General features: G+C 34.3%; 1 protein-coding gene across 1 annotated transcript in view; it reads right to left on the minus strand.

Moving 5' to 3' along the window:
* Positions 1 to 15,473, minus strand: part of Trpm (transient receptor potential cation channel, subfamily M) — a 1,045,900-nt gene that overhangs the window by 195,585 nt on the left and 834,842 nt on the right. Inside the window, exon 7 of the mRNA XM_085816215.1 lies at positions 8,935 to 9,118. Coding sequence (XP_085672341.1) covers positions 8,935 to 9,118 — 184 coding nt within the window. The remainder of the gene's footprint in view (positions 1 to 8,934; positions 9,119 to 15,473) is intronic.

A 15,473-nucleotide genomic window follows, 5' to 3' on the forward strand; every position in this document is an offset into this window, starting at 1 on the left:
ACATCTTCCACATTTACCCCTTCAAAATATGTCTGTACAATACCGCACCAAACAAGAAATACAAGTACACTCTTTCGGATATGTATTTGAAACCTATCGCTGCATAATATTTCGGGGAATCCCCGTATGCTGCGAGCGATTTCGTGGAATCCCCGGGTTGAAATAAAAGAGCGCTAAACCGAACCAGCGCTAAACGAAACAGCGTTAAGCGGGGTCTTACTGTATATATATCAACTTTAAAAATTATACATAATCACATCATCGTCTACTAATCTGTTGATTATGATAATAGTAATAACGAAAATGAACTATTGAAAATACTAACTATTTATCTAAGTCATTCCTAGAACCTGACGGATTTAATAATCCTGCTGAATGTCTATCCAGCAGGATTATTAAATCCGTTGTATAAACTATACAAAATACTAACAACTGGGAAGCGTTTACCTAATTATGGAATTATTTATTATTAACTATTAAGAACTATATTAAACACTAACTTATAAGAACTAAACGTCAATGAACTATTATAATTATTCTTTTTTTTATAACACTACTAATTTTGCCAATAAACTATTATGAACTACTAAGAATTATTTCCCAATATCCTATAAATGTACTATTATGAACTATATACAAACTATATATGAACTATACAGCAACGAACTATTTGCGAACTGTATGCCAATATATTACTTTGAACTTTTATGAACTATTACAGTTATAAACTATTAGGAACTATTAGGATCAATGAACTATATAATCACTGATCTATTGAATATGTAAAAACAGTGCTATATTTGAATATATATATATTGAATTACTATACTAAATTAAACTGCATTATACATTGCATTATATATTGAATTAGTGAAATATTAAATTCCACTATTCATTTAAGTAATGTAGTAATAAATTTAAATTCTCAAAATTATACCATCTATTGATAATTAGTCAAAATTGTATTGTAGTAATTGTATCAATTGTATTATGCTTAATACATGTGTATTGCTACCATGAAGACCAAATTGTACAAGTCGAAACTAGATATGTATCCAAAGCATGTAAGTGCGATGGCACCTCGTGTTAAATATTATGTACATTTATATATATATATTTTATATAAATAAATGATCTGAGTCTTTTTTGGGAGTCCCGGGACTCACGGGCGGTCTCGGGATTTTCGGTTTGAGGTGAAACAAATGTTTCGAGGCACGACAGCTGGATGAGCGCAGTGATCTTTTGGGCATTCTCTAGATCGAAGTGTGGTGGGTTAGGTTAGGTTAGGTTATTTAATTACGGCAAAGCCTCGAGGGCTATCTGCCTAAGGGGAGGAATGCCTTCGTGGAGGACTTTCTAAGGGAAACTGGCTCGTATGCACGTTACACATGGGGAAAACCACGAAAACACCCATGCAGCCAGCCCGTTCGCGGGATTCGAACCTCGGACCGAACTACCAGTGTTCAGCGACTTTACCGCTCGGCCGCTGGTGGGCCCCGAAGTGTGGTGGGACTACACCTACATTACTTATAGTAAACATTGGGTGTCTCGCTACATTCCTACCATACCATACCATACCAGACCAGTGCACATTACCTAGATAAAATGGGGAAAACACTTGCTTCCGCAGTGCACACTACCTAGATAAAATGGAGAAAAACTCTTGATTCTGCAGTGCATATTACCTATATAAAACAGGGAAAACTCTTGATTCTGCAGTCTACATTACCTAGATAAAATGGGGAAAACTCTTGATTCCTCACTTTAACGGAACAAATCAGTTAAACTGATTACAAATACTAATTTATAAATCAGTTAAACTGATTTGTAAATCAGTAAATCAGATTAGGTATGTCTTTTTTTAGGTCTATGTAATTACGGCAAAGCCTCGAGAGGGGGCTATCTGTCTAAGGAAAGGAATACCTTCGTGGAGGACTTTTTAAGGGAAAATAGTCTATATACGTGTAACACATGGGGAAAACTACGAGAAAGCCCATGTATCCAGCAAATTCGCCGGATTCAAACCTCGGACCGAACTACCAGAGCTCAGCGAAGCAGATTAGCTAGGTAATGTGCATATAAACGACTTTCACACTTGAGCGGTAACATTTGCATTAAAACACACATATGTATCAAAATATGTGTAGGTTGTTTTTTTTTCAACCTCCGATCGCACAGTATGATGACCAGGTATGCGGCAGGTGGTTGGTGTGCATAGTAGGCGACAGCGCATCTCCCACTCCCCACGCTCTGTCACTGGCATATTCAACGATTCAACACGCCATTTTCTGTTGAGCTGTAGTCACATAAACATGGCTGTCGCTATAGAATCTCCCGCCAAGTGTGAATGGCGAGCTGTTATTAGTTTCTTGCAGGCAGAGTGCAGCGGAAATTCATCGAAGAATGAGTCTAGTGTATGGAAACAGCTTTATGAGTGATGGCGTTGTTTGTGAATGGTGTCGAAAGTTTAAAGATGGCCGAGCCGAACTGATGTGCATGATAAAGGGGATCAAGGACGCAAGTCTGTCGCTACAGACGACATTGTTCAACGAGTTGACCAAGCGGTTAAGCAAAATAAAGGTTCACCATAGGTGAATTATCGATGAAATTTCCGGAAGTTTCAAGATCTTCCCTGTACTCTATCGTCACTGAACAGTTGCGCTACAGAAAAGTTTGCGCCAGCTGGGTCCCACCGATGTTGATTGACGACCACAAAACTCGCAGGATGGTTGCAGCGTTTGAGTTTCTTGACCGTTACAGTACTGACGGAGAAGAGTTTTTGAAATCCATTGTGACAGGTGATGAGACATGGGTTCAATATGACACGCCCAAAACGAAACGACAATCACAACTATGGAGGCACACAAATTCTCCAAAGAGACCCACAAAATTCAAACGAACCTTTAACAACTTTTAGGTTATGGCAACTGTTTTTCGGGACCAAAAAGGTGTGTTGCTTATGGAGTTTATGCAGCCTGGAACAACAATTAAAGCAGATTCATATTGTGAAACTTTGCGACGTTTACGGAGAGCTATTCAAAACAAACGAAGAGGCATGCTGACTTCTGGAATTGTTCTGACGCACGACAATGCCCGTCCTCACTGCGCTCCTGTAACCCAACGGCTCCTTCAGCAGTTCAATGGGACATTTTGTAACATCCACCATAATGTCCCGACCTAGCGCCGAGTGACTTTCATCTGTTCCCTGAACTGAAGCTGTGGCTTGGCGGGTAGCGCCTCCAAAATGACGTGGAGCTGAAAGAAACAGTCACAACTCACTTCCAATCATTGGCGGGGACATTTTAATGAAGAGGGTACTGCAAAGCTTGTTCACATACATATGACAAATGCCTCAATCGTCAAGGTGATCATGTAGAGACATAACCTGCATTGTACATTACTTTTGGTAATAAAATCGTTTTTGTATATTCACCCGTGGTTTTTTTATAGCCCCTCGGAGGTTGAAAAAAAATAGCCCTCGTACTTATACCTAACTAAATAAAACATTCCTAATCATGAAAGTCATAATAAATCCGGAACTCAAATAAAATGTTCAATTTTCCAATAAGAGTTTTTTTTATGAAAATTATCCTTGCAGTATGCACTGAAAAGAAAATAGTTTCATGAATTTCATTTCATTTAGTTAGTATTAAATGAAGAGTTCTTTCCGGCGAAGGGTAGAAAATGCTAGAATTTCGAATAAAATAAACATCAAGATGGGAGATCAGAATAACTATTAACGAAAAATGACCTCATTTAGATGATTCTATACTTACGTCGATAAAGTGATAATCCAATAAATATATATTTACTGGAGAAAATAGTTTATCTTTCTCAAATGCTAAGAATTTATTTTCTTTCACTTTGAATCGTATAGTTTGAGCTATCCTTTATATCTTGCGTTCTGTTTATTGTTTTCGTAAGAAATATATTGCTAGAGCATTTTCTGCCCATGTTTTATTACTGCAGCTGTACTTAGATAAATAAAATGCATTTGGAGGATAATAAATAAGAATATTTATTACCATACATTATTCAGAATTTAAATGCTGAGCGTTGTAGCTTACGATGCGAATTCGAAATATAAATAAATAAAATTCTGTTTCGCAGAATTTTGTTTTATTTTTTGGTAGGTATGTCGCAGGGAACAATAAGACAATAAGATGAATTTTTGATTCCGTTTATGCCGTTTAACATAGAATAGGAAGTTTTCGATGCAAAAAAGAACGCATAGGAAAACTGGAATGCAATTTGCGTGGTAATAGCACGCATTTGCTATTCAGCTTACATGACAACACTGCTTTTTCACAATTAAATTTACATAATAATACTTTGTTTTTATTACAGATGCTTTTGAATAGTACTAATATCGAAAATTATCCCTCCAACTAGCTTCGAATCTGGTATGGTCCCCAAAATGCCATGAAAAATGGTAATTTCTTAGTTACAAAATTCGCTGCCATTTTCTATTTGGGCTCTATCTTCGGAATACTGGTTTAATATGGGCATATTTCAAGAGAAAAGTTTTTGAATAGTGGTAATATTGAAATTATCCTTTCAAATGGCAACGAATCTGCTGTCAGTATCCCTAAAATCCCCCAAATTTTATGAAAAATGGTAATTTCTTGGTTACAAAATCCGCTGCCTAATTTGTATTTGGACTCTTTGTATTTGGAATACTGGTTTAATTTGGGCATATTTCAAGATGCACGTATGAAAGAGAGCTATAAGTCATTAACAGAACGCACTAAAATCAGAGATATAACATTTGATAAACGGCAATTTCTACTTGTTTTCAGTTTTCACACTTTGTTTTACTTATAGTAGAAACTCTAGTAAAAGCCGTATGTTTCAAAGTTTTGATCCAGCCGATGGTTAAATGATTTTAGAACCATTAAAAATTTAACTAAATACTAGTTTAATAATTATTTCGTATTAAAATACAATAATTAAATTATGAATGGGATAGCATACAATGGCTTGCTATTATCTTAAATATGATCTCATTTTTTCCTTCACTTTTATATGAGAACTCCTTTGAGGAATGTAAATAATTATAAAATTTAAGCATATTACAAACAAGGAAATCTCCGTTTGAAAAACAAATATATTAATGTTGAGTTTTTCCTTTCAGAAGTATAAATACTACTACATCCAGTGCTGTTTTTTTAGTCCAAAGGAGCAATTTGCCCAGAAGAACTATTAATTTCATTTTCTCATTTTGCGTTCAAATGTCGGTTCACTTTTCAAATTGTTGCCACCAAATATTAGAGCCCTGTGTTATATTTAAAGAAATGAAATAATGAAGAATCTCCAGAAATGTATGTATGTTTCTCGCATTATGATAAAATAACGGTACCTAGAGCCATCCAATTTTGAATAATGTACATTTTCACCCGAATACGGACATCTAGAAGCCCAAATTTGGAACTTGTTTTATTATCTATTTCATAATTTGTAAACCTAATTTTTCGTTAACAAACTCAACGGTTTCAGAGCGAGCAATGGCAACACTGTCCGAAAAGGAAAAAAAAAAAAAACATTTTTATCTCCAGCGCCGCGAGACTGTGTATCGGAAATTCTAAAGATATGCTCATTTTAAAATTCTTTTGTGATAATTCTGTTGAACTGAATTTTATGGTTTAAGTGCGAAAAACATGACATTTAATAAATAAATACGCAAAACGTTAACAAATGCCTCTTTGGGCGTAATGTAAAATCAAGCTTTCAGTTTTTTTATTCTTCTATCTTTTGTGAGGGATGAATTGTGAGTGTTCAAAGATAATTTATAGCTAAGTCGTCGAAATTTTGTACATGGGACTATAACATGTAGTTATGCACATCCCCTTTTAACTGAATTACGTGGCACCAAACATATATATATATACTCACTCTGCACTATGCATTTTTTACTTTAAATTTGATTGAATTATGTTGTTCTTATGGTCCAATTAAGTATTTTAAGCCTTCAGTTAATCTGCTTGTAATGGCTGTAGAAGAATTGATCAACAATTTAAAAGTTCTTTAAGTGGTACTAAGCCTAACGAAGCCGCCACTTGTTTACACTTGAAAATCGCAGTAGTATAGTATAGTGAATTAAGTCAGTTTGTGCATCAATTTCAGTGCCTTTTTTGCCAAGTGGGACTAAAAGTATGGTATTAATTTTGTACACCAAAAAATTGATCAACAATTTAAAAGTTCTTTAAGTGGTACTAAGCCTAACGAAGCCGCCACTTGTTTACACTTGAAAATCGCAGTAGTATAGTATAGTGAATTAAGTCAGTTTGTGCATCAATTTCAGTGCCTTTTTTGCCAAGTGGGACTAAAAGTATGGTATTAATTTTGTACACCAAAAAATTGATCAACAATTTAAAAGTTCTTTAAGTGGTACTAAGCCTAACGAAGCCGCCACTTGTTTACACTTGAAAATCGCAGTAGTATAGTATAGTGAATTAAGTCAGTTTGTGCATCAATTTCAGTGCCTTTTTTGCCAAGTGGGACTAAAAGTATGGTATTAATTTTGTACACCAAAAAATTGATCAACAATTTAAAAGTTCTTTAAGTGGTACTAAGCCTAACGAAGCCGCCACTTGTTTACACTTGAAAATCGCAGTAGTATAGTATAGTGAATTAAGTCAGTTTGTGCATCAATTTCAGTGCCTTTTTTGCCAAGTGGGACTAAAAGTATGGTATTAATTTTGTACACCAAAAAATTTTTGTTCCTGCGACGGGGAAGGGTTTGTTTTTGCACACAAACTGTAATTTTAATTGTAAATCTTTTTAAGCTGGTTTTTAACTGTATTTGGTATTTTAGGTTTTCTTTTGTATTTTACAATTTTTAATGAAGATACATTGAGTTTTTACGTATTTTTTGCCTAGCCATGGAGAACTGAATAAATCGAATCAGAAATACATCGCTAATGAATTTCGAGGAAATATGTCTAAATTAAATGAAGCAAAAATATGTGGAATTTAACAGGCCGTTTAAAGTCACGTGGTATCCAAATCAGATTTGTTTTATTTGTGGCCTATTAGCTACTTTCAGATCATGCATTTGTCTCTTGTGCACCTTTGAGCTTGCGACCACTGGTATATACAATGTATTACAATAGATTCGTAAACATATGAATAAATGAGAATTTGCAGGTATTTATACACAAAAAGCTAAATAAATTGCCTTTTTTTATTTAGTGATGATAGAAAGTGAACATTAGATACTAAATTTTAAATACTCACTATACTATATACACTGGCATATGCTAGAATCGGTTCTAGGAAAAACCCCCACCGGAATAATCACAGATAATCACAGATATGCTCAATCACAGATAATCACAGATATGCTCTGGTGTAGATCGAAAAGAAAGGAGTCTATGTACACGCTGCCATTCCAAAAGGAAGTGTTCCACAAATAAATGAAGTTATAAAAGCAAGGGCCTCTTGTGCAATTCAAAGTATCATAATAGTTTAAGTAGTTGCAATAAATAAGATTTGAATCACATAATTTGGTAAGTTTATAACTTCTATTATTTTCCTTTTCTCATTTTGAATGTACTGTGTGTTTTAAGTTCTTATATTCTTAAGTTCTTATTCTGAGTCTCAGGTGCGTTTTTTCGCGAATGAATTACAGAGAAGGAAATATAATATTATTATATGTTCAACATTCACCATTAGTACATGGTGAATGTCGACATTCACAGGTGTAAGTCAGAAATAAGAGTATTTGGAAAATATTTCGGACATACACCAAGAGACTATGTGAATGTTGAAATTCACCGGTGAAAGTCGACATTCTCCAGATTTCGGTGTTTGACCGTAACATATATATATAAATACCAACTCAGATACAGATATATACACACTTACATACATATATATTCCGAAACAAATAAAAGTATTCATACTCTCACTCTATTCATATATACATCTACACAAAATATACGTTATCACGATAGTTAAAATTTACATGAAGCTTGCCATTGAGGTACGCGTGATCCTTAGTATAAATTAGGTAATCATTAATAAAAGATATAAACATGTACAGATATAGTACAGCATTCAGATACTGCTCAAACTTGGTGTCTGAAAACCTGGCACAGTATAAATGCAAAATTACATGTTGAACATACATATCGCATACTCTGCTGCTGACATATTGAACTAGCTTATATAGTTCTAATGTGCATACTGCTATGCTTCGCAGAGCAAGTAATCTGTCTTCAGGTTAATAAATGTACCATTTCAAGAAGAGTTAATGCCATACTGAAGGTGCGATGTCTATTTCTAAGAGAACTGTGCTTAGAAATGGCATTGTTAGAACCTAATGTGTGTTAGACACGACTCAAGTTTGTACTTTATGGCTACTATCTTCCAACGTCAGAAGAGTAATTGCTAGTACAGTAGTCAATTATTGTTTTCAGTTTCCGCTGGGCAACTGTTACTTTGTAGATTCTGGAACCCAGAATCTGGCTCCTGGTTGCTTGGGGCTGTTAAGTGCTGTGTGTGGGCAGGACCCGGATTAGAATACTGGAGAAGGCATGGATGTTTGTAAATGTATAATGTCTCTGTGGCATGGGGGCCACTCTAAATATATGGTGATCAGAAAGTTGTCTCGTGTGGTTTGGTGGTAGGGAAGCGGGGTAGGAGACACTCGGACCACCGTCTGGATTCTCTCTCTTGTAGAAGTCCAACCTCCTTAAGATTCTGGCAACGATTCTTCCATAAATACATGGACAAAACAACAACAACGCTTTATTAATCTGTGGTACTGCTCTTAAAAATTAAAATATTACTGACAGTTAATTGTGCAAAAATTAAATAAAAGTTACCAACGCGCATAGATGCATTTTTTTTTAATACAGCTGTAACTAGCTAGTGGTTAACTGAAAGTAGGATTACTTATAAGGCACACAGATAAACTTGAAATGTACTTACTCGTAATCATGCATGTATCGATGGGCAAATGCGAGCAAGTCCGCTGCTCTTCCGCTACCATCGCAAATGACGACTGGAACCGGTGGGTTGTCTGTTACGTATTCTAAAACGGTCCTTATGGTATTCAAGCCTCCTTCGACGACAACGCACACCACTGGTACACCACAGGCTTCCATTTCAGCTCCTGCGAAGGTTCAATTAATAACATGTATTAAAAAAATTCAAATTATTTGATACTGATTATACACACATACATGTAACCTACTTCACTGCAAGGAAAAGTCTGTACGTGTGTGTGTGATTATGGCAAAGCCTCGAGGGCTATCTGCTTAAGGGGAAAAATGCCTTCGTGGAGGACTTTCTAAGAGAAACTGGCTCATATACACGTTACACATGGAGAAAACTACGAAAACGTCCATGCAGGAAAAGTCTGTATCAAAAATTAGTTTGGCAGAATTTAGAAAACTGAACTGTAATCATAGTAAACAGTGTAGGTATTACCTATGAGAATTAATTTTAAAAAATATATATTTAGAGTTGCTGCAAATTTTTAATCGCAAATAATTTTTGCTTTTGCCGAGTTCACCTAAACATATTTATTAATAAGAATGAAAAATTTTGTGCGAACAAAATCAACAAATGAATTTTGTTGCTAGTCTTTTATAGCGCTTTTCTTTAACTACTGTAAGGCCCTTATTTTCGCGAGAGGCTTTAATTTTCGCGACTTTTGCGAGCCCGTCGTAATCGCGAAAATTTAAGCATCGCAAAATACCTTTCTTTTTCTTCCTCAAATAATAATAAAAAATCAGAAATGTTTCACTTACCCAAAATTTAATGATTTATTGCACAGTTACAAGCTTTTTCTTCACAACTTTCTTTCTTATAATTATTTTTTGAATAATATACAACTATATTTCTCGAATATAAAACAATAAAACTAATAGAAGGCAGCTCATTTACTTAGAATACTATTTATACCAGCTTCTTTGAAGCTATTCAAAATTATCTCATGTTTGGCTTCAATATCGTTAAATACGCGCACAAGCCAAGAAGCGTGAATCGATTTTAGTCGTGATATTCACAAGTCCACAGATTCGTTTTCCTCTAGAAATTGAAGCTCATTAGAATACCAGTCAATAAACGCATCCTTGAGCAAACACTTGAATTCGCCATTTACAGTTAAGTCCAAAGGTTGGAGCTCTCCTGTGTAGGAAGTGAACACAAAAACTGGAAAAATATTCTATTTGCAGTATTAATTTAGACTACCTGAGCATTTCTTTCGATATTTGCATTACATTTTGTAAGAAAATGATACCTATTAAAATATTCTAGTAATTTTCTTTAATAGTATTCATTCGGCCTGTGATCAAACGTGTTTTGGATAGCAACGCAGTCTCTTTAAAGTACTTATACTTGCCATATTTTTGATATAATACAGCAACCCATTACATTAAAGTTATTGAAATTTTAAAAAGCAAACTTTTCATTAAATTACTTAACAGAAGACAGCCGTCAGTCCTCGTATTCGAAGATAAGCTGTGATGCGATCAACAAAGAGCTCAGAAGTTAATGAAATATTCAGAAAATTTTGATGCTGCTTGAGCATAATTTAATTAAGTTTCGCTCTTTAACAAATTCGGAAGTTTAAAACTGCAGACTTTTCGTTAGTAGAAAAAATGTTATCGTTAATTTTCACGATTAAAAGAATTCAAATTAGCCACAAGTTTGCAACTTTCAACAAAATGCTGCGGTTTACACGTAGTATGTTCTTCTCTGTACTTACAAAGCAGATACAATCAGATTTCAAGTAGTAGTTTGCCGTAGCTTTTATTAAAATAAATCTAGATATTAGCCTAGAGAAGCTGTCTATAATGAAACTAGTTAGGCAGGGTTTATGCGATTACGGCAAAGACTCGAGAGCTATCTTCCTAAGGGGAGGGATGCCTTCGTAGAGTACTTTTTTACGGAAACTTGCTCGTATACACGTTACACATGGGGAAAACCACAAGGATACACAGCCCATACACAGTTTTACACAGAAATAAACTACTTTTATTCATACCGAGGACATAGCTCAGATTTGGCTCATAATTGGTTTCTACATGGATCCGAGGTCCCTGATTGCGATTCTGGCATTATTTCCAACCGAGGATGTCCTTGGTTCTTCAAATGTCCTCGGTTAGAAGGTGTGTATACATATTTCGGTACTCGTTTCACACCCTAGGCGAACACACACACACACACACAGACTCTTTCTTTTATTATATGTAGAAATTATTTAACATCTACATATGAATAATACGCCTATCGATTCTTTGAAATTTATACTTGTATACTTTTCTCTATAATTCAGTATTCAGCAGTGAATAAAAATGTAACTAAAATCATAATCGATTATCTAAACGAGTGTCACATATACTTCAAAAATTTTTATGTACTATTTATTTTATAGCTCATTTTTCAAACTGTCTTACTTGATGTATTTATGATATTGCGTAATATATGGAAGGAAATCCCTTCTAAGCCAAAATTCAAAAATCGATGAGCGTCCATTTAATATAAACCCAGGCATACTGTAATCCCAGAGAAAGCATCCGCTGATGACGTCCAGTGAACACAACGAGGTAAATAACGCTTGCCGGAAGCAACAAGCAGCCAGTTGCCATCCGGACAAACGAGGGCGCCGAAACACCTATCACTGGTGATGGATGAACTGAATGTTGATATCTCATGCTTGGGATGGGTTTAATATGCACTCGTGAAATATTGGATGCCTTCCTAAGCATCCCAGTTAAATTAAACGATTGCCATAGCTTATTTACTTTACTGTCGTCATATGCGGCAATATCATTGAAATGTCTGCGTTAGCATTCAACCTGTTAGCATGTATTTTATTCCTTATGCAGCTCATAAAACTACATTCGCATTATAATAAAATACTGTGAAAGTATATTAAGATGAAACAAATAAAAATTTGATGTGTACACCACATGACGTTTTTGTATGGAATATTAAATTATACGCGTTTTTTTCCTGTGTTTAATTTAAACGTATTTCCTTGAATTTCATTAGAGAGATTTTTCATTCTCTAATGATAGATAGAGGCAGATTTCTCATTCAATTAATTCAGTTCTCATTTCGCGGCAAAGCAAAACTACATAGAAACCTCAAAATACCTTCATTAAAATTTGAAAGACACAGAAAATCGTAAAACACCAAATAGAGTGAAAACAATTAAAAACACAATTTTCAAAATTAACCCGCGGGAAGGCGCGTGGGGTGTATCATACCCAAAACTTACATAAAAGTGGAATATTCCTAACTTGTGAAACTGAAATTCTGTGCCGCTTTCAGTAGCTGAGTTTCTAGTTGTGGTTGACTTTCAGAACCGCTTTTTCTTTGCCTGTGTGTTTCAGAAAAAGATTTATCGGTATTTTGTTGGAACTGGGGTATGACACACCCCACGCGCCTGTTCGCGTAAGTGTTTTTCTGACCGAATATTTAGTTCAGAAATTTATTTCTAGAGTGTAACAGTAACTATTTCTACTCGCAAGTGATTTTAAAGTACTTGACATTAAATTCTTAAAAATTTCTAACCGCATTATGGTAAACAGAATGACTCCTTGTGAATTGGAGATGCAACGCTTGTGAGATTTATTAGAAATATTTGAAAGCGATGAAGATTGCATTTCGGAAACTGAAGATGAAACTGGGAATATTTTCTACACTGTTTTGGTTTCGAAAAAGATAAAACATTAATTCCTGATGTTCCTAAAACAGGAAAAACTGTTCTTATGCTTTCAACATTATACAACGATCATACTATAGATGATACTATTGGAGAAAATAAAACGTCAGAAATTATATGTTTTTATAATATGACTAAAGGAGTAGTGGATATGGGGAATGAAAAAATGTCAGCCAATTATTCAATTGCCAGAATAAACAGGAGGTGGCCAAAGGTAATTTTCTTTCCTGCACTGAATGTTGCTGTAATAAATGCTTGAATTATATTACATTCAACTGCTAATCCACCAACTAGAAACATAAGTCTGTTTTTGAAGGACTTAGCATTACAATTAATGAAAAAAAAGTATTGAACAAAGACTAGAGATTAATACTTTACGAGAAACTGACGTACTGAATGCAAAACAAAAAAGTATGAAAGATGTGATAAATTTTTTGTCTTCGCGCCAAGGACAGAAGAACGTGAATGCAATGTTTAAAATGTAAAAACATTCTGTGCCAAGAAAACATGAATGTATTTCGTTCAAAGTGTAAAGAAATAAAATAAGCATTGTGTAGAGAAGCAACGAAACTTAGAGGCATGATGTTTATCTTTTTATTATTTTATCTTAATTTTAACTCTAAGATTATTTTGAAAATTAATTTTTTGAAACCCAATTATTATTCACGTATTTATAATACTTGAGAACAAGAAAAACAGCTTTAAAACTAAATAAAACTATTTTTATCGGATTTTAAATATTGGGGTATGTGATACCCCACACGCCCACTCTAGTAACTTTTCTTGGTGCGGCTTCCGACGGGTTAAAATTCCAGTTTCTATGTAAAAGCAAGGAATTCGCCCAGCGGGCGACAAGGCAGATATTTCGGTGCGCAAAACTAAAAGTTCCCTAAAAGTTTCCACTCGGCAAAAAGACACTGAAGGTGCAGAAAGGCAAATTAACTATTCTGCTAAGTTTGAAATGGAAGCAACTATGGTTGCTATGCTAAAACAAATTAGGCTTAGCCGAACTTAAGCAACTTTTAAATTAATTACACAATAACACGCCGAACAAATAGTAATTCAGAAGTCAAACAACAAAAATCAGCGTTATAATTTCAAATTTTCACAGGACTAGTTTCGATGGTTTTCCCGAACCACCATCGTCAACTTCAAAAGCGCAAATGAACGAGATAGGATACGATGATCAGATAAGATAAGATAAGAAAGCCTGGGCAGTAAATAAGCTAGTGGCGCCATCTGTTAATGAAACCAGAACTAAAACAATTTCTTTAAAGGCCGAAGGCAAAGATATATTGCAATTAGTATCGTTAACTAGAACAGAAAGATTTTTTTGAATGTGAAATGACTCTAGAAAATCCAGTTCTCCAATGGAAAGATGTTTTTTGAATAATTTTGGCAGCAGAAAAATTGAAAATGTGATTTTCGGACCAAAAATGTTGAGCAACAGAAGACTTCTGTGTTTCCTTTTTTCTAACATATGCCTCATGCTCCTTGACGCAAAATTTTAGGGCTTTCTCAGTTTGGCCAATGTAAATTAAACCACACTGGCAAGGAATCCTATAAATACCCCAAGAATTCATATCCGGAATGGGGTCCTTGAGTATGGAACTCGGAATGTTATGGATGGGAGAATAAACGACCCGAAAGTTAAATTTCTGCAAAATATGTGCAACTTTATAGCTAATTGATGGAAATTTTAAATTGTTGATAATTCTACAACTATTGCATGCAGATTAGCTAAAGACAATGAAATCTTAACCGGAACATAAGAACAACATAATTCAATCATTTTTAAAGGAAAAAATGCACAACTTACCAACATAAGATAAAATAAAGATAAAATAATATAAAGATAAGATAAAAATAAAATAAAGATAAGATAAAATAACATAAGATAAAACCAACATAAGACATAATAAAAAGAACTGAGCTCACCGAGCCGAGTAACAGAGTGAGTATATAACACATATATATATATATATGTATATATGTTTTTGCGGTACAGCAGATTGCTAGCAAAGAGGGAGGCGCACAACTGCATGTTATAATAGTCCTACATACAAAATTTCAACGTTTTGAGGCTACACGCTTTTGTATTATACGAAATACACACGTACGTACAGACGCCGCGAAAAATATCTCTTCTGAATCCGTTTTAAATCAGATTTATAATTTTTTTAGGGAAAAGAATCTTTTATTCTCCGTACGTACAGATGTCATGCAAAAAATCGTTAAATTTCATTCGATAGCGTTCAAAATGGATATTTCTGTTTAAATATGGTACCCGGAACTTATCGTGATTACAACACTTTCTTTACTTCGTACAAAGAAGTAATAAAATCAACACTGCGAAAACAAATTAATGATTTAGAAGACGTATGGGCTTTGCAACTTTCCATTATTAGAAAAGCTATAGCAATTTCCTGTTTTAGCTTTGCAAATGTGGTTTTGCGACATTTTCTTTTCTAATGTTTTCAATATGTAACTTTCAGAAATTGCAGCCTTAAATTTTTGATCGTATTTTCAAGTTTTAGGGAAAGTTTGCCCTTCTATACAAACTGAGTCTTATGAGACAGTAATGGTGATGTTAAATACCAATGTTTTTAAGCAATCTTATAAATCTACTTCCTTTTAATAGTGATAGTCTTCTCAAATAAATTCCGTTAGAACTTTTTTCATCTATGTTTAAAAGCTGAAACAAAATTTGATGCTTACTGAAATATAAAAATTAAGAAATTAAATTTAACAACGAAAATTACAAATGTAAAAATTTAAAACCATGTAACTC

Source organism: Stegodyphus dumicola, chromosome 4 (genome assembly GCF_044657685.1).
Source record: "Stegodyphus dumicola isolate Sdum_Otavi_A_Nest chromosome 4, ASM4465768v1".
Lineage (NCBI taxonomy): Eukaryota > Metazoa > Arthropoda > Arachnida > Araneae > Eresidae > Stegodyphus > Stegodyphus dumicola.